Source organism: Manis javanica, chromosome 17 (assembly GCF_040802235.1).
Source record: "Manis javanica isolate MJ-LG chromosome 17, MJ_LKY, whole genome shotgun sequence".
Classification (NCBI taxonomy): domain Eukaryota; kingdom Metazoa; phylum Chordata; class Mammalia; order Pholidota; family Manidae; genus Manis; species Manis javanica.
Genome location: NC_133172.1, coordinates 58,338,712 through 58,359,692, shown reverse-complemented (window position 1 = coordinate 58,359,692; position 20,981 = coordinate 58,338,712). Strand labels below are relative to the sequence as shown.

Sequence of the window (20,981 nt, the reverse complement as noted above, 5' to 3'; positions counted from 1 at the left end):
AGTCAGGAACTCACAAGGACGGCCACCTCGTGCAGGCGGACTTCCGGAGACGACACAGTGTGGTGGGCCACGAACAGCACTACGCCCCTTACTGCTGGGTAGCCACTGGTCTCCTTCCTGTCACTACAGAGACTGCCACATGTACCGAATCATGAAGTGTGCACTTTCCCATCTGCATCTGTGGCCCAGCTCAGTGTTTCTGAGACTCACGCGTGCTGTTGTTTGCCTCGACAGTCGTTTCTGCTTATCTGAGGCAGTGCCCCATGCACAGTTGTCCAGAGCCTGTCCATTCCCCTGCTCATGTTCATCTGGGCAGCTTCCAGGGTGTGGTTCCCTGCATGAAACTACTTTGGACCTTCGAGTGTAAACGTTTCTTGTGGACTTAGGTCGTGGAATCTCTTGGTTATGTGGTTCGAGGTGTATTTCACTGGGTAAGGAAGGGCCGCGCTGTTTCCCAGGGTACTGTGCCCACTCCCTGCTCCCGTGAGCAGCCTAGGAGAACTCTACGGGGTCGCACTAGCTCGTGGTGATGTTATTCTTTTTCATTTTATTCACACCAGTGGTGTGCACTTCCAGGAAGACTAATGATGTTGAGCATCTCTGCATATGCTTATGGCCAGTTTATATGTCTTCTTTTACAAAATGCCTGCTCAATGATTGGCCAATTTTTCAAATTGGGTTTTCTGTCTTCTTTCTGAATTGTAAGAATTCTTTATATTTTGTGGACCCAAGTCCTTGGTTAGATACACGTATCACACGTATTTTTCCCAGAGTGCAGATTTTTTTCATTTCCTTAATGGAGCCTTTTAAAGAACAGAAATTTTTTATTTTGATGAATTCCAATTTATTCTGTTTTTCTTTTATAGCTCATGCTTTCTGTGTCCTGTTGCCTACTCCAAGTTTGCAAAGGTTTTCCTACTATGTTTTTTTCTGGAAATTTCATAGTTTCAGCTTTTATGTTTAGTCTTACATTTCCAGTTAATTGTGCATGGTATGAGGTAAGAGTCAAAGGTCATATTTTGCTCCCAGAGAGATCTATTTGTTTGGGCATCATTTGCTGAAAGGACATTTCTTTCCCTGCTCAATTGCCCTGGCACTTGCTGAAAATCAATTTAATAACCACTAAAAGGATGCAGGGCTCCATGAAGAAGTGGTTGATTCCACAGCTGAGACAGAAAATGTGAGGTGAGCTGGGAGCATCTTGTGCTGGCAGGCAGGAAGTGCTTAAGAAAGGAGAGTGGGTGTGTCCAAAGGACACTGGAGCGGGCATGGAGTGGCTCCTGTGGTTAGAGCTGGAACAATGTGAGCAAAAACATAAATGATGGCAGTATTGGATTTTAACAGAACAAAACATCCGTGCGTCCATACAACTATAAATAAATAGTTGAATACATTAAAAAATAGGGAAAAGGGACAGGTCTTGTTCACAGAATTCCAGTTAGCAAATGTGGAAGGAATGAGAGAAATAGAAAATCACCACTATTAAGTAAACACCACAGTGGTAAGTCCTGTAGGCTACCCCACTGATGGTGCTGAATTAGTGGTGAGTCTGAGGAGAAACAGTCTATTTGCTTATTCTCAAATTATCTCTTCTAAAACCCTTATTAATTACAAAGGGAAAACAGTAACTTTACAGTGGGAACACCCACAGATAATCAAGGTCAGCACTGTGGGAATGAGACACAGCAGCACTGCGTCCTCCCCGGCGTGGGGCAGAGGGCCATGGCACCCCTTCTGCGCTGTTCCTGCCCAAATGCAGAATCCCAGCCTAGCCGTGAGAAATCACCAGAGACCCAAATTAAGAGACAGCCTATAAAAACACTGACCAATAGTCTTCAAGAGTATTCAGGGCATGAAGGACAGGGAAGGGCCGAGGACCTGTCAGATTCAAGGAGACTAAAGAAACAACACTGGCTACGGTGTCAGATCCTGGACTGGATCCTGGAGCAGAGGGAAGAAAGTTATCAGTGGAGAAAGGGTGAAATTCGAATAAGGTCTGTAGTTTACTTAGCAATAATGTACCAATGTAAATATCCTGGTTTTGATATCTACATTATGGTCATGTAAGATGTTAAAAGTAGGAGAAGCTTACTGGGTGAGTGGCTTATGCAAACTCTATTTTTGTCACTTTTAAGTCTAAAATTATTCCAAAATAAAGATGTTTTTGCTTAAAAAAACAAACAAGTAGATTCTGCTATGTACAAATGTTCACTCAAGGCAGTTTGACCAAAGGACTTCCCTTTAGCAGCTGAAGGCATAGCTGGGTCAGAGCAGAGCCGTCAGACCTCGCGCCTGCTCTCGGTGTTGGAGCGCACGGGCGGGTGGGCGCTGCTCCGATACTCGGAACTCAGTGCTGTGAAACGCCCACGAAGCCAGTGGCTTAGGGTAGAGCACCTCAATGTTCAATACAAATGTAAAATTATTTAACTAAGAACAGCACTTTTATTTCAATGAACGCTCTTCTCAGACTGCTCTATAGTAGCTTCCATATGTTGAATTCCATGGAACAGGGAAGCAAAATGAGTTGTCCGAGACCATCTAACAACTCAGAAGCAAAGCTCGTAAAAAGCTGCTATATTTCTAAATACCTCCTGTACCATCTGCTTCATCTGACATCCGAATGCTGACTGGCATCCATGAGTTTGCTGGGACTGGGAATACGGTGGGTTTGGTCCCTGCCTCCAAAATGACTCTAATAAATAGAAAAAGGAAAAAAACCTAAGAACTCTCGCTTAGAAGTGAAAATGGGGACCCAACCAGCCTTTGAGAGAAAAAGCTTGAAAAATGTCAAATGTAGTAACTGGCTTATTCACAGTCTGAAGGCTCAACATAAACAGTTAAAACTCGAAATGTGAATTCTCCCAGGTTCTCAGCCCAACAAAACTGCCAAGTGTCCCAACAGCTTGTCTGTGGCCGGGCTGCATGCCAGGACCTCCCGGGAGGGGAGAGGCACAGCTCTTCTGGGCAAATCCACTAATGGGACCATGTATGCCCCTAAGGGTGACTGGCACTTTCTTAGTTAAAGCACGTGTGACTAGATTATCTACTGGAAAAGCCCATCAGAGTATCATGACATTTCGGAATAATTTTGTAGAGTTGAGAATTTAACATAATTCCTCCCTGGGATAGTTGAACAAAGTTGAAGAAACTGGTCTGTGTAGATGATCTGCCAAAATCTAGTTCAAAGCTGATCAATGACTCAGAGTTCCTGAGTTTCAGAAAAAAGATTCTAGGTTCTATTTTATGTAATGCTGAAGCTTCAAATTAAATAAAACTAACATAAAGAATTAATCACATCACGTGTTTAGTTGCTGCTTATAAAACAGGTATAAAAGGCATGCGGTTTTGTGTTTCTTTCTCTACCATTTATCACCTCGGTGACCTTGGACAATTTAACTAACCCAGTCCGTTTCCTTGTCTGTAAGTGTGGATACAGGACACCACTACCAACCTCCAGTGAGAAGTGAGGAGGAAATGATGTCCTCGTAGAGCACATCATATCTAGCACACAGCTAGTGGGCAACATTAAGACTCATTTTCGTAAATGCACAAGGCAATATTGTGCCTTTCATTACAATGTTTTCAAACATGGGCTTATCAGGACTTGGAGGCTACAGTGATGTATCCTCTGATAACTCAGAATTAATAATGCCCCCTATGAAGGAAACTTTAACATTTCTCATGGATCGTAGCCATGAGTTGCAGAGAGGGCAGAGCTGGAGGGGAAACACAGGCAGGGAGAGAAGGCGGGAAGGAGAGGGCAGCGAGCTACCGGGAGGGGCAGGCAGCTCAAGAGGAGAAAGGAGGCAGTTTCCATGAGGTTTCTGCTTCCAGTGGGGAGCAAGGCAGTTACAAACTGGAAAAAATGCAAAAGACAGCTGCCTGAGGGCCCTGGAGCAAAGGCAGGCAGCTTGGGGAGAGAACGTAAAAGCTGAACAAGCAGCCCCCATGGAGTGAGTCTCTGGTTCCCTGGTAGCTTTGTCCAAAGGCGCTGAGGCCGGCGGGCGGCTCTAGGTACCTGAGGCCCCTAGAGAAGATCCTGCCATCTTTCTGGCCACTGGAATCAGGGTAAAGCATCTTGGGACAACTAAGATCACTAAAGTGTATGGGGGTCTCAGAAAGGTGAGAGATGAAGAGGTACCTCGAAATGTATGTGAACTTGTGCCTCTCAAATCTGTGGCCAACCCTGGAACGATGAATGCATATAAATAAGGCTTAAAAGAATTGGCCTGAGCTTCGAGCTGCCATCTACCACACATGACAGACAGCCTGCGATGGGAGTCAGCCAAGCTCATTGCTAAAACTCGCAGAGCAACTCTGTAGCAATATGAGACACTTTAGGCCTCAACACTGTACCATTCACAATGTCTAGGATGCAACACGGAATTATTCAGCGAAAGCCAGAAAATGAGAACCCATTCTCAAGGGAATGAACAACCAACAGACATCAACTTTCTCAGACACTGCCATTACCTGCCATGTGGGAATCTGCACACAGCTACGGTAACTATGCTTAGTAAGGGGAGGAAAAGTGCTTATAATGAAGAGAAGCTTTAGCAGAGAAATGAGAAAATCTACAATTCTACCTGAAGAAGCTAGGAAAGGAAGAGAAAAATAAACCGTAGGTAACTAATGGGAAGGAAATAATATAGACAGGCAGAAATCAATGAAATGGAAGACAAACAAAGGAGAAAATTAACAGCTGGCTCTTTGAAAAGATAAACACAGTCGTAGGCTTTGTCAACAGAGGGCAGCGGAGGCACCCCAGGCTGGGGAGGGCAAAGGCTTCTTTCCTGGGGTCAGTGCGCCTTTTTTCTCCCTCCTACCGCACGGCAGGCAGTGTGCAGGAGACCCGCGGTGCTCTCCACCTGCAGGCAGCTTCCCGGCTTCCCATGCACCAGCTCTGTCCTCGGCACCCTGGCGCCCCGGGTCGCAGCGCCTCCCCTTGCAGTGAGGTGAATCCCAGCCTTGCGGAGTGGGGCCCTTCCCCATCTGCTCCTTCTCAGGGTGTGTCCCTCGGCCCTAAAGGTAGTAGCTGTGCTTCCTAAGTTGGCTGTTTCTGCAGTCATCAGAGTCCTCTGTCACCCGCTGGCAGTTGACCACTGCTCACTAATGATGATTAGTTGATGCCTACGTACAGTAAAGGTTCCCTGTTGAGATTACTGGTGGTTTCGGTCTCTTGGCTGGACTGTGCCTGAAACAGATTTTTCAGGAGTGTGGTTCGTCTCCTGACCTTGTTTGCCTGTCTTACACAGGCATCTGCAGTACTCGCTGCTGCATCCGGCAGATCCAACGGCACAATGGCAATGGGGTAGATCAAGTGACGTTTAATGGGACATCAAGATGGTCAACATCTCCACGGACTAATATATGGCAGATGACAGAAGTGACATGGCCCTGAGGCGAGACTCTTCAGGTGGTCCTGCCAGGTAAAAGCAAACTGTTTCTGGTGGTCCTTGCAAACTGGTATGAAGAAAAAGTATTAGGTCAACAGGTGCATATCGAGGGCAGGGATTGTGTCGCATAAAGATACGTTTGCACGAGGATACTACATATGGGATTGATCTGTGATAAGCACCTAATTAAGTTTGTGAAAGCAAGGTCATCTTCCAAACTTCATCTGACGCTGTGTCTTGCACATGAATGAAGTGGGGATATGATAGGTGGCACGGCTCTTGCCTTTTCAAGTCTCTGATGGTGGCACCAACTTCTACAAACTCTCAAGGATGCAGATTTGCTTCTGGTTTTCTATTTCGGTAGGGAAGAGAAGTTCTGGTGACTTTCCCTAGCCCTGCCGCCACAATGGCTCCCAGCCCATGGGTCAGAATACCAGCGCGGGGATGCTGTCAGTTGTCATGTGTGTCTACACAATTATACACTTAGGGATCAAAGATAAAACTGGCTGGTGACTTCAAAGAACAGTCAACATGATTGCTTTAAACCAATGAAAGTGGGGGGCACCTAGGGCTAAGCAAACACAGAGGCGGTAAGACACGGAACGGTTATAGGGCCTGAGCTGGAGTACAGGGCATGTGAAAGGAAGAAACTGGAAAACACTGACAAGTTTTCTTAACCTCAGATAATGGAGGATCCCGAGTAGGCAGCTAAATGGTATGATCTTTATTTGGTAAGCAGTGGGAAATATGAGGAATTTTCATCAGGAGAATGAAACGACCTAAGTCAGATTAACCGTCCAGAAGAACAAGTACGTGAAGTGTACTGGAGAAAACCGGTTAGGAGGCTCACGGCAGGGCACCCACAGAGTGGCGGACACCACGGACACGGCAGGGCAGGGGCAGAGAACCCGAGTGGGGTGGCTGGAAGACAGTACAGAGTTTAAAGAAGGCAAGACTTGGCAAATGAAGAGATGTGATGCACGAGAGACGCAAAGACGACCTTTCTGAGTCTGGGTATCTGGGAGGATGGCAGTGCCGCTCAAGTAAAGAGCCACAAGGAGCAGAACTACAGACTGTCACTCTGGATAGAGTAAGGGGTTACTGTGACTTGCTATAACTTAGGGCAATTTCTTTGCTTTCCTTGTTTTGTTTTTAGTCAGAAACCCAGAAAATAATAAGAAATGGCATTTTTCCAGGAAAGTTTTAACCTAAAAATAGGGAACAAAGACAGGAAAGACAAGAGATTACTTAAAAACAATAAATGGTCTCCAATATAACACAGATTGCTCATCTGGCAACAGTTTCCACAGTATGTGACTATAACATACTTGGAAACATATGCTCTTTTAAGAAATAAATGACTCTTGTATATTATTTTCTTCCTAAATATATTTATGAGGAAGCCTGTATTTGTAAGGCAATATAGTGGGGTAGCTACAAAGGTAGACTTTGGGGCCGAGAGTGCCCAAGGTCAAATTCCAGCTCTGCCACTTGCCGCCTGTGTGTCTTTGGACTCATTACTTAACCTCTCTGTGTTTTGGTTTTCTCATACATAAAATAGGAATCAAAAGAGCATCTTTATCTCAGATGGCTGTTTTGAAGACTGAATGAGTTAAGTGATTTAGTACATGGCACTTAGTGTTAGATACGCATCTCTTGTTCTTTAACCAAGTAAGAGACTTATTATATTGACAGTAGAAATTAAGCTTTCTTCATTCTACAGACAAACTAACATTTGGAGAGCTTAGAAATAAGGAAACTAATGATACATGAATTTTATTTGGGATAGCAAATAAATAGCGAAGAAGGAGCAATACCCTTATGTTTAACAATTGTAAACTGAAAGCAAGTAATACACTTATATTTAAAGCCGATTAGGCATAAATATGAAAAAACCTAATAGAAATATAAAGGTTCTAACAATTTATAGCATATCAAGGGCAGACTGAGAAATTTGACAGCCAGATTTAAGTCCTATAAAATCAAAATAGGGACTGGAGATGGTGAGACCACAGGCGGCCCTGATAACTCCAGCAGGGGAGTTAACAGCTCTTAAACTCGCACTGTCTAAACAGTAATTCAGTCCTTATGAAATGACTTATATCAATATTTTATCAGAAACCAAACACACACTGACCATGGTTAACTTGCTAATGAAGTTGGGCAGACTGTCTCGAGATTCACTGGGGCAGGAAATTAATATGCGCCTTCATACTTTGGACAGGCAGCCCTCCTAGTAATATATTAAGGATGAGAAATGTAGAAAAGTCTTTGAAATTTGGTCCCCCACCCATACCACAGGAAACATTCTCTAAATTGCTCATATGTATAATAAATATTCTTAAGATAGTCTACCTCTGCAATTGAAGAAAAAAGAAGCTATGCAAATATCCTAAATTTAAAATACATGAAAAGTTAGGTAACACTTTCATGGTTTTCTAAAATCTGGGTAGCTGCTCATTGTTTGCCCTAATCTAAAATCATATGAAATTAAACATTATATTACAGCACCCCCTTCTGGTAACATGACTGAAATACTATAACAAGATTAATTTCAGCACGCCAGTTTCCCGGAAGGATCTGAACATAATACAGTAATAAAAACACTGTTCAGTGGTTACCAGGAGGGCAGGGGAGGAGGCTGACAGGAGGCAGTGTGCTCTATAAGACCTATCTGGCAGCCTGGCAGATGCTTAAAAACCTCTGACACCACATTTCATCCACTGAATCAACAATCCACACAATCAAGTGTCTAATACAGAAAAGGTACGATGCTGAAACTAGGATCCAAAGTCGGTCGAACTGGACCTCACCCCGACGGTGCTCAGGGTTAACAGTGACACCCCGAGAGGCATGCACACGGTGTGACGGGGTCACAGACTGGGGAACGGGAATCACATGAGAAGGCTTTGTCTAGGTATGATAATCAAGCAGAGTTCTGGAAGAGGCCAAATTAAAAACTGGATGAAAGTGGGAAGGGAAATTTTAGGCAAAAAGAACAGTACAAAAACAGAGCTGAGATAATCATACCACGTCTGGGGGGAAGATGTCACTCAGTGTGACCCAGTTAATAATAGCTGAAAGAACAAAGGTCAAATCACAAAAGACCATATGCACTAGGTTAAGGAGTTTAAACTTCTCCTAAAAGCCATAGTAGCCAATGAACAGTTGCTAAGCAACTAAGTGTCAAGGTCTGATCTGTGCTTTGGAAACACATTTTTATGGTTTTCCTTTAAGTAACTTCTGAAGTCACTGAATAAACATCAAGTGTGCGTTACACATACCTACCAAACAGATGCGATAGTTCAGTGAAGTACCTTGAAAACAAAACAAAGCTAAAACCTGAGCTTGAAAGCATAAAGGAAAAGCCACAGAAGCTGTGAGACATTCATACTCACCTTTTAAACTCATCATGGTAGAATTCAGACTTGCAAGTGACCATCTCTCCCCCCTGGATGTCCTCACGACTCCTGACGCCCCCAAATACATACAGCTCCATGGCAACGCCACAGGCTACCGCTCCAAATCTGGAAGGCCACACAGAGCGTATTAGGTGTTAACTTACAACCTATGACCCAAGTCCCTGACTCCTCGTATGCTTGCGCTAACTCTGCAATAGTCAGTGCCTCATGAATACACAGGTCTTCCTTTTTTTGAGAAATGGGTTATTTGTTTAATTTTATAGAAACCAAATACTAAGTCAAATAAAAGGTTCACATGGAAGAAAGAAGCAAACACCAAGTGAAGGGGAATCTACAAAGCCCATGGCCACGTCCTTTCACCTTCTCTCTTTTAGTGGACATATAGCAGTCCACTGCTGGGTCCTTGGGTCGTAACACTCCACAGATTCAAACAGTTTTCCATACGATCCTCCGCCCATGGCATAGATTTTCTTTCTCATAGATGCATAGCAGCCAATCTGAAAGGAGAAGGCAACAGTGGGGGAGGCAACATTTATTATTAGAGTTAGATAAGTAAATATTAACTTGGCTAAAGAGTATCATAAAATATCTGGAAAACGATTTGATTTCTAGTAGCAAAACTATGGTCTTTCCAATATCATGATGCAGGATTTCAAAATGACAAGAGCAAGATAATACTCCTATTATTAATCCTCAGAGAAGGATTAACTCCATCTAATACTATCTCACTAAGTGAGGTGAGAAAATAACCCTAACTTTTAAAGCTTTCTAGTCTCTCTCTTCTTCCATCACTATTTGAAGACGCCAAGATGTAGATTCCATGGAGCAAGATGTCACTCAATGCCTGTCCAAAATGACTTGGTTGAAAGTGCAGACAGTAAAAGACACAGAGTACATCCCAGCACCTGCAGGGGCTGGACAGAGCTTGGCCAGGCGATGAACTTCCTGCCCACACCAGGGACTAGGAATCAGGACGGACCGCGTATGCTCTGAACAGCCAACCTGAGCCATGTGTTTCCGCACTACTTGGTAAGCAATGGTAGGTCTTTTCCTGCAGATTAAAGTCTCTCTGGTCCCACATGATGATTAGGAAAACAGGTCTGGCAGACCTGGTTGCTTCCTGGGTGAGCGCACCCACAAGCTTTCAGCAAGCAGAGGCCTTGGCCACAGCAGCACCGCATGGAGCCCACCGCCAGAGCAAACTACCACACACACTCCACCCCCAGCCTTGGTGTGTGGCTACGATAATGAAGGAGCTACCAACAGAGACAGGATTCTGGGACACAAATTCTTCTAACACTATCCATTGTATTAAAAGGCATATGTAGGAAATGAAGAAACATTAACTTTAAATCCAATCTGCAATCACAAGATAACAGGTCTCACCTTTCTAACCATGGTCAAATCAGGTTGCTTTGTCCAGGTTTTGGAATAAATATCGTAACACTCCATGGAAATCAGTTCTTTTTCACCATCCTCTCCCCCTAAAATGTACAGCATTCCATCTATTTCCACAATCCCGAAGTTATGTCGTGCCTGGAAAGACATCAAAGATCTCTGTATACTGAAGACCAACTGTTGTATTGAAAGCTGACATTTACACATTTGATAAAAATTACAGATATCAACTATATTCCAGAGTGCCAGCATGGAACTGCCACACTCAAAACCGCCTCTCACAAACATTTCTGATATCCCCCCAGCAGCTCCCTCCTCTACGATGAGCCACAGGTCCAGAAATTTCTCAGAACGAGGGAACCACTCACACAGTAAATTCACTGGTGGAATCATTACTTTTTACTCACAATAGCTCACAGCAGGAATAAGCACTACTACCTTCTACTTCAGTACCACTATCTGTGTTTGGCAATGGGCTGTCAGTGGTTCTCCGGCAAGAACCACCACAGCAGGAGAGGCGGTTTGTGCTAGGGCTGCCTGGAATGACAGAGGCCTGACGTATTTCACGTCCCCTTGCCAACAAATGTTTCCTCAGTGTCCCCTCTGGGGGCCCAGCACTATCCCCGCACTGAAGACACAGTGCTGCACAAACACACAGAATCCCCTGCCACCAGAGAGTCTGTGCGAACAATTTAAAAATACCTTGTCTGTGAGATGGTACTACAGGGAGTGAAGAGAAAAACAGCAGGGGAGGAGAGGGAGGCCTCACAGAGAAGGTGCTCTGTGGACAAACACAGAAGGCAGCAAGGAGAAAGCCACTGGGTATCTGGCAGAGGTCCTGAAGCAAGGGCACGTCTAGGTCTGAGAAACCGCGAGGTCAGATGGAGCAAAGGTGGGCGCGGAGAGGAGAGCTGGAGGGCGTGCACTGGCCTATCAGGTGGGGCTTGGCAAGGGCACTTCTTTTCGCAAACGCAAAACAAGCGAATTAAGTGTTAAAGGGAAAAAAGAAACATATCAAGCAAATTAAAAAAGCAGTATTTTACCTCATTCATGGGTGGTAACGCAGTCCATGTATTTGTATCTGGATCATACTTTTCTCCTGAGCTCAGGGTCTGCTTATTTTCATCTTGGCCCCCAAACACAAACAAAAATCCTTCTGCAAAAATCAAAGACACGTACATATACACAATGGAATGCTATTCAGCCATAAGAAAGAAACAAATCCTACCATATGCAACAACATGGATGGAGCTGGAGGATATTATGCTCAGTGAAATAAGCCAAGCGGATAAAGACAAGTGCCAAATGATTTCACTCATATGTGGAGTATAACAATGAAGCAAAACTGAAGGAACAAAACAGCAGCAGACTCACAGACTCCAAGAAGGGACTGGTGGTTACCGAAGGGGAGGGATGTGGGAGGGCGGGTGGAGAGGGAGGGAAAAGGGGATTGAGGGGTATTATGTTTAGTACACATGGTGTGGGGGATCACGGGGAAAACTGTGTAGCACAGAGAAGGCAAACAGTGAATCTGTGGCATCTTACTACACTGATGGACAGTGACTGCATTGGGGTGTGGGTGGGGACTTGAGAATACGGGTAAATGTAGTAACCTCATTGTTCTTTCATGTGAAACCTTCATGAGAGAATAACAATAATACTTTAATAAAAGTAATAAATAAATAAATAAATCAAAGAAGACAGACAAGAAAGTGGAAACTTCTGTCTTCAACACGCATCTCCTGTTGAATATAAACGCCACACGTGCAGAGGCAGTGTGTGGAGAAACCTTCTCTGACAACAATGGACTTGGGATCTTTATCACACTCACCCTCAGTGACAGAGCCAGGTTTGTGAGTCATTTTGACCATTTCACTTTACTCGCGAGCTCTGCGTGGATTCCCTCTACCCTACAGCATAAAAGAAAGAGGGACGCCACCCACTCGGCCACTACGCAACTCTCGGTCACCTCAGCTCATCTATTTCATCCCCGGCCTCTGGTTCTCCCAGAACTTCTGGACCACAGCCTACATCTGTTCATTCAAGACCCCAGGGACACTGAGATCTGGACACCTGGATGCACTTTATATTCAAAACAGGATCTAAGAGTAATTGTTGAACTTCCTCTTTTGAAGTAATGGTGGATTAGGTTATTCATGCCAATGTTTGTGCAAAACAGCTAAACTGCTGGGTAAAACATTTTTAAGATAAAATAATCTTCTTAGAAGATGCCAACAAGACAATACAATAAAGCTGAGGGGAAAGGCAGGGCCTGGAGAGGTTACCATGAATGGAAGCCATTTTGCTCTGAGAGCATTCACCAATCTGGGAAATGTTGAGTTTTTCTTTTAATGGCTTTGAGGGGATGAAAAAGACAGAAATCTAAACCCCAGGCCCATACAAAGTGTGGTTTCTGACAGAAGAGCTTCTCCAAAGTTCTAACTCCCAGAACAAAGACCAACCAGAATTAGAGCCCAGACTTAAATCTCTTGGCTTGTTTAGGATATCTCAAACTTTGAATTTGTTTTACAGTAATTCCAAATTGGTAGGATTTTCAGGCAACTGGAAAAAACAAATCGAAAACTTTTGTGGAAGCAAGTACCTTTATCTGAGCTTTAGTCTAACATTCTAAGATTTTTAAAGTAGCAAATTACTTTTATAAGTGATTTTTAATAAAATGATCACCCAGCCAAAGACACCGAGGCATACAAAGGAACTAGAAGAACCAGCACAAGCAGACCACAGGAAATAGTTTTTTGCTAAGATTTCAAATTTAAATTTCAAAAACTGGACTACTCTGAAAGATGATACAATAATGTTTACTGTGTTTAAAAAATAAAAGACAAATTTTAAGATAACTCTGGGAAATGGGGCAGCAGAAGGGACACAGCTGATGTGAAAAAGATTTAAAGAGAATTTCTAGGAAGAAAGAAAGGAAAAAAACAGATATAAAAATTAAGTGAATGGATTTAATGGCAGATCCATCATAGTTAAAGAGAATTCATTAAATGGAAGATAAATTAGAAGAGATCATAATGGCAACAAGGAAAGGCAAAAAGATGGAAAACAGAACAAAAGAAGAAGAAGGTAGAAGTCAGAGAATAGAGCAAAAGGGCCCAGCCATATTTGATCTGATTTCCAAAAGAAGAGGGAGAGAGGAGACTGGAGCAGAGGCAATCTTTGAAAACATGATGAATAGGAATTTTCCAGATCTGATGAAAGGCCAAGCCACAGAGTCAAAAGGCCCCATAATCCCCAAATACGTCAAAATTTCAAATAAGAAGAACACCTAAGCACATTGTAATGAAATGGCAGAAAAACAAAGACAAAAAGAAAAACTTGAATACAGCTCAGAGAAAAAACAGATCTTTAGACTGATGACTTATCAACAAGGAAAGCCAGAAGTCATTGAAAAGTCATCCTCAATGGGAAAATAACAGATACCAACCTAAAGTTCTATACCTAGCAAAAATATCCCTTAAGAATGAGGGTGACATAATGACATTTTCAGACAAACAAATCTAAGAGTTTGCTGCCAGGAGACCCACATGAAAGGACTTCAAAAGGATGAACTTCAGAGAGAAGGAAAATGATCTTACGTGGAAGGTCTGAGGATTAAGAAGGAAGGAAAAGCAAAGGAGGTGGTAACTATGTGGGTAAATCTAAACGAATGCCATCCATGTATAGATACACACATAAAACATAGATTAATAAACATGTATATATTTAAAAATAATTTATAAATCATGTATTTTAATACTGTAACACTGTAAACATGAACAATAGAGTATAAATACACTGCTTAGCTTTAGGCTTTGATAACTAAAGAATATATGATATGGTGTCTAAGGTAACCTTCAAAAGAATGTAGACAAAGAATATAACTTATTCTGAACTGGTAGAGAGGGAAAAGTACTGAATGACAAAAAAGTGAATCGGTTTTTTAAAAAGGCAAGAAAAGAAATGCAGGGCAGGCTGGACAGACAGGAACTCCTCAGTCATTTCACTTCAGTCACTACAACTGGACACAGTTCCTCTCCTCATTGTTTATTTAAGTTTTTGAAATGCCAACTCCTCTAGGAAATCCTTGAAAATTAGTGATGAAGGAACCTTTGTGGTGGGTGCATATGCATGAAAATTATGAATATGTGTACATATAATGGGAGCGAATTTGAGGAAGCTAATTCTGAGAAGCTTGAGCAGGGAAATCAGACCCACATTTTGTTGACTACACCACTCCATCCAGCTGTTTATTACTGACAATGACTTCAATCACCTTGGAACCCACGAACGACGCCATTCCTGTACCACAGGACAGCTTAAGCTATTTCTATATGGTATGGCGTGGTATGTATAGCTTAAAAATGTTAAGGTAATGTTAGTGGGCAAGCAGAGACCAAAAAATAAGAAGGGTTCCAGGAGGACTGCTGACAATAACTGGAATAGGTAACAGTTGTGGGATGAACCCCAAATGGCAGATTCAAGGTGATGAGGAAGGCAGCAAGTACCCCCTTTTCCATCATTTCCTTGAGTGAGAACTTTGAATAACGGGAAGCTGTTTTCAAACCTGCATAGGTGAAGTAAACATACTTTCTATAGTAAAATAACATTAAGCCATTGTTAATGTAAGTAATATTTTCTAGCATCTCATATGAAATGCCTGCTTTTACGTAACGCTTTTGAATATAGTTCCATATTGTAATTCCAAACTGCATGAATTTCAAAGAAGGGCATATTGTGGCTCAGAGGAACTCTGTTCCAGGTATTGGTCACACAGCTGACTGGTGGTAAGCATCACTGAATTCTGCTCTTCTCTCAGTTCAGTAATCAAGCAAAATGCTCCTCTACTAAAGTCTTAAAATAGCTATGTGTTAAAGATTTGGGAAGAATAAAGACAGACAGAAGACACTCTTCCTTATCACAACCTGGAAAGCTAGAGCTACTCTAAGAAGGTCCTGAGTCATTCTGTACAAACCTGGAATTACACATTACTTGACGCTGTTTTTAAGTAAAAGTTACCACAGAATGGTACCTGCTGAGAGAACTCCATGGTTAATTCTTGGCATGCTTAAAGGGGCCAGTTCAATCCAAAGCTGCCGGTTAGGGTCATACAGCGGGCACATACATCGCATCGCTGCTGTTGGTTTCCGTGAACTAAGGAAATAAATATTTGATTAGCTGTTAATGTGTCTTATACCGTTCTGCTTATAGTAACAATGACTAGTTTTACTGCTGTAATGAATTTTTAAACACTTAAAATATTAATTGCTATTATGCTTAGATACTGAAAAATACTATGGATCCTTGCTTATAAGGAATCATCTCCCCCCTTATACCACTTTTCAAACAACTCACATCCACACTTACACTCTTTCTTCTCCGCCTACAGTCACGATGCACTCAGAGTAGCCCCGGGGCTTGAAGCTGGCCAGCATCGCCTCCCCTTGCTGCGGCTGGCTGAGTGGAATGTTGCTGCATTCCTTCACGATTTCTCGTACTAACGGTTCGTTCAGCATCTGTTCCCGCAAGTAGCTGGAGTCTAACCCTGAGACCCACAGTGCTGACATAACATCCTTCATGTGGACCTGCAGAAGAGGGGAGAGAAGTGTGGGGAGAAAAAATGGAGACCACAACACACAGTTTGTAGAATATATGTTTCCAACTCATGGAAAACAGACTGTTGACAGATTATCAATAGATAAGTTATAAGTGCCAGGGCTGCTCAAATATGCTTTACCGGCCCCTTTCCTTTCTATTTCCCATGATGAACAGAGCACTGGTAAGTAAAAGTTTGATCTGAAAAATCACCAGCTCAGATTTGTACCCCTGCAAAGTTTCAAGCAGCTTTCTCTACACCCTAAGGGGCTCCCTTAGCGATAGGAAAATGCAGAACTCTGCTGTAATTGCTTCATTTCACATACTTGTTGTGCTGTGAGTTAAACCACGCTTATAGAAACATTGTGCAGGGTAAAAGCTTGATACAGTATGGTAAACAAGATAATGAGAATGGATCAACACTAATATTACAAGAAAAACACAGAAATGCCAAAGTTCAAAAAAACCCTGAGAGCTAACCATGTCTTCAGTAATTATTTAAATAATATATTTAAAAAATATATCTAACATGTATGACAAATTATATGCTTTTCATGCTCAATCATTCAATTTGAAGTGACTACACCATCTTACTTACATACATAGTGCTAGACTCTTTAAGGGCCAGCTTTCCTTGGCTTTGAAACAGCCATTGCAAGGTGTACTCTTCTATTCCCCAGTAGTAAAAGCTGACCGATGCTACAGTGTAAAGTTCAGACTAAGGGATGAAGAACTGCCCCTGGTTTCCCCAGCAACCCCACTGCCTTAAGAAGCAAGTGAGGGAGGAGATGGGTCTCAGGGTCTCAGGGAGTGGCGGAAAACGAGAAACTCTTCCATCTCATTTCCTGATTTACCCCACGAATGTGGAAAAGAGATCACCAGCTGTGCTAGCTGTGCTGAGACTACGAGCAGTTTCCAAACGACATACTCAGAGGCCCACTGAATTTCAGAAATTATAAGATAATCATTAAAACTGGAGTCACTAGTTACCAAGAACAATTAAAATGGAATTTTATGTTTTTGAAAACTACTCTAAGACCTAACAGATTTCTTAGTGCGAATACAGTCATTGAAGCTAGTCTCTAATTTATAAATATTGGACTTAAAAGTCCTGTGACTTTGCTCCCTCCCCCAGTATATTAACAATCTGGATCTAAAGCCTGATATTCTCTAAGACGCTCTCTTTCCAGGCCATCACCCCCAGGCTCTTCCCGTCTGGAACTGCACTGCCTGAGAACTCTGGGGCACCTCCCTGCTTTCTCCCTGAGGGCAGTCAGTCCCTCCAGGGAAAGCCCACACCGCAGAAGCTTCTGGGGCCCACGCCCCTCACCCCTTGGCCAGAGCTCCCTGTGCCCCCTCTCCCCCTGCCACTTGCATCAGACTCCCTGCAGGGGTTAGCGCAGTGACTCTGGGATGCAAGGAGGGAGGAATGCTGACAGGTAGAATGGGGACACTGCATTTCTATAATCCCTCACGTAAGCTTGAAATGCATTTTCCCATTAAAAACAAAGGACATTATGTTCCTTACAACTATTAATTTTTTCATTGCTATTGAGTTACATGGGGTTTTGCAGACTGGTCTGAAAAACCAACTGCTTTGATGGTCCTATGAAAGGTTCTACAGTCACCTTATTTAGCAACTTTGTAAGTTGAAGGAGAACATCTGTCAGTGTACCAGATGTGTAGCAGTGTACCAGGTACCAGGGTACCACAGAATGGAAAACTTCCCACTCAAACAGCTACAATTTGGATTAAAAATGAATCAGCAAATGAATTAATGCAATAAGAAAGTAAAATGGCAAAGTTAGACTGTGTTATAAACTCTAGGTACCTTTCTCATTTCTGTATCATGTGCTATCCATCGAATTACTGCTTCAAATACATATCTTTCATTGCCAACGTTTAACTTCTCAAGAGATACCACTTCTTTAAGCTTCTGAGGACTCAGTTCTAGGAATTCTTCTGTGCTGCTGACATCTCGGAAGTGAGTCTCCAGGTACTCCGTGGCAAGGTAATGGACGTGGTGCAGGCAGTAATGGAGTGCGAAGTCTCGGATACCGATGCAGTTCTCCGCGGCAATACAGCCCTCTAAAAACTCACAGCACAGAGTTTTAAGATCTGTCAGCAGGAGCAGGTCTGCTGCCTGTACGACATCTTGGATTGTATCTTCGTTTAGCCGGATCTGTAAGAGTTATCATAAATATTTTAGATGTGAATATGGGTATTTCAAACCCCAACTGCTAATGTGTTAGGCTGAACCACATGGAAGCTCCATTGTTGTAGGTCAAAGATGATCAAATATTGGCAGTTTATACGGATCAGCCTAGCACTGGTTTCTCAGGAAGAGTCAGAGGGCATTGAGGAACCACCGATGAGCATAAGCACAAGTTAAGCTTAAGTTAACTGCGTGGCTGGTTAGCTTCTCCCAGTGCTGACCCGGCTTCACCAACATTAACTATCGCAACCCTTCCAAGGTGATCTGTCCATGGTGCTCACTTCTATAACGAATTTAGAGAAACACCTTAAATGAATGAAATGCTGAAGAAATGGAAAGTTCTCCACCCCATGGCACACTAACAGTGATATCTTTACACACTAGCACCAGAACTCTTGGAAATCTTGCCTCCAAATATACTAAATTTACTCTTCAGCCAAATGGTATGCCAAACATTTGAAGGGAGGGGGTCCATACTGCCTGAGGAATCTTGTGTTGAGTACCAAACATCCTAGTTGGTGCAACAGATACAATTTGATCTCAAAACTATTAATCATTCAGAACTTTACTTTTCTTTAATTTTCTGCCTGATGGTTCTTCATCCATCCACATCATGTGCAACAATATGATGTGGTCCAGACTCTCCGACTGAATGTGTGAAGGAGACAGTTCAGAGTGACACAGCAAGAAACATTTTACCACATTGTATCACAGACACAAAAACAATGTATAATTGCCAATCACCCTAGAAACTGAGCAACAAAGCTGTGGTAAGAAGTGTGTGGAATAAGCCACAAGTAGGAGAAATTTCCCATTTATATGACATGTTAAATTCAGCTAGAGGAGAGTAGACAGCTGCAGACTATTCAAATACAGGCATGTGAAAAAACCCTGAAATCTGTTTCGATAAAACTAAACTGCCAAATCAGAAATTTGTTATACATCACTTACATTGTAACTATGGTTTTAAACCATATTTAATTTAAATTGGGAGCAACAATACCAAAGTCAATCTGGAAATAGAGTTTCAAGTTTTAAATCCAAGCCTGAACACGAACATGCTCTTACTGACTCGTCGCCTGTTCTAACTGCTACTGAACTGATTTTCGGAGTTCGAGAAGGGGTTCGTCCTAAGCCTGGTTTATGATGCTGCAGAGGAGCTCCTGGATTTTAAAGACTGTCCCTATTACTTTAAATTCATTTATTTTATCAATCATACGCACACACACACATAATCTTACAACCACCACCTAGTGTTTAGGGAAAAAAGGAGGGGAGAACATCATGAAATTAAACCAAAAACTTCAAAAAGGATGACAAACACCAAGTTTGACTCTGGACAGAATGAATCTACTGGGAGAAAGTGAGGAGTACACTTGCAACAGTTAGAGAGCACGCAGGAGAGACAGCCTCCCAAAGAGGGAAAGAAAATAAGAGTAGGAAGGAATAAAGGAGAGAGAAATAGCCCTTAAAAAGGGTAAAGATGAAATGCACTCCCACACAGCCAAATGTAAGATATGCTAACTTCTTCCTTTAAAAAACAACTAGCCCTGGTTCACACCTAAGATGTCTCTCAAGACTCCTCATGCTACACTTTAAGACACATAATAGGTGATTTATACTTTAAATCACTTACCACTTTCTTCCCCTTCTTTTTATTAAATCCCCAGAAATATAAGGGTACAGACAGTAGAGGGAAATCAGAAAGGAGGAAGAGGGTGCACAGGATGCTGTCCTACTGAGAAACCATGAACACAGAGCAGGTGTCTGTCCTTTGTGTGAATCCAGAACTCTATGTCTACAAAATAACCCCAACTGCCTCAGGAAGCCTCTGTTTCCATGATAAGGAGTCAGAACAAGTTCCCCAATAGTGTGTGTACAGAGCAAGATGGGAATTAAGGTCCACCACAAAAAGACAGCCGCCAGGGGAGCATCCCACGCCCGCATTCTCAGGCTGGAAGGTGTAGTTCAGAACAGGAAATAAAAACAGAAAACGCGAGGATGGCGGTGTGAGTAGAGCAGTGGAAATCTCCTCCCAAAAACACATAGAGCTATGAAAATATAACAACGAAAACTCTTCCTAAAATAGAGACCAGAGGACACAGGACAACATCCAGACCACATTCACACCTGCAAGAACCCAGCGCCTTGCGAAGGGGGTAAGATACAAGCCCCGGCCTGGCAGGACCCAAGCGCCCCTCCCCCCGGCTCCCAGCGGGTGGAAAGAAACCAGAGCGGTTTTTTTTTTTTTAGCGAGTGCTTTTTAGAAGCCTTAAAGGGACAGGGACCCCGGTGCTAGGGAGGCAGGGTTGCGGGACCGGTGAGCGTGTGCCTGGGACCGGCGCCTGAGGACAAAAAAAAATCGCGTGTTTTTTCCTTTTTTTTTTTTTTTTTTTCTGTTCCCTCTCACATTGTTGCTGTTGTTGGTTTGGTTTGGAGAGTGCTTTTTGGAAGTCTTAAAGGGGCAGGACAGGACACTTGGACCAGAGGCAGGGAATCTGGGGATCTCTGGGCACTCTAACCCCCTGGGCAGCAGGGAGCACAGAGGCCCCTTACGGAGATAAATAGCCTCCCGCCCGCTCCCCCTCCAACCGGGCTCCACCACTTTGGAGGAGCAGCCCCAGCCAGGCCACGCCCACAGCAACAGCGGAGATAAACCCCATAGCAACCCGGCAGGAAGCAGAAGCCCTGCCTGCGCACAGCTGCCCAGCACAAGCCACTAGAGGTCGCTATTCTCCCAGGAGAAGGCCACAAACCAACAAGAAGGGAAGCTCTTCCAGCGGTCACTTGTACCAGCTCTGCAAACTATCTCTATCACCATGAAAAGACAAAACTACAGGCAGACAAAGATCACAGAGACAACACCTGAGAAGCAGACAGACCTAACCAGTCTTCCTGAAAAAGAATTCAAAATAAAAATCATGAACATGCTGACAGAGATGCAGAGAAAAATGC

At 43.1% G+C, this 20,981-nt stretch overlaps 1 protein-coding gene across 3 annotated transcripts in view; it reads right to left on the bottom strand.

The window, feature by feature from the left end:
• Positions 1-20,981, bottom strand: part of GAN (gigaxonin) — a 67,643-nt gene that overhangs the window by 13,027 nt on the left and 33,635 nt on the right. For 2 of the 3 annotated variants that reach the window (XM_073225540.1, XM_073225541.1), the window contains exons 3-9: positions 17,643-17,993; positions 15,584-15,801; positions 15,249-15,370; positions 11,260-11,372; positions 10,205-10,354; positions 9,179-9,315; positions 8,795-8,923 (exon numbers count right to left, since the gene is read on the bottom strand). In XM_073225540.1, the coding sequence (XP_073081641.1) occupies positions 8,795-8,923; positions 9,179-9,315; positions 10,205-10,354; positions 11,260-11,372; positions 15,249-15,370; positions 15,584-15,801; positions 17,643-17,993 (1,220 nt within the window). Of the gene's footprint in view, positions 1-3; positions 2,693-8,794; positions 8,924-9,178; positions 9,316-10,204; positions 10,355-11,259; positions 11,373-15,248; positions 15,371-15,583; positions 15,802-17,642; positions 17,994-20,981 lie in introns of those variants that run through there. The other variant, XM_073225542.1, reaches the window with a different exon arrangement.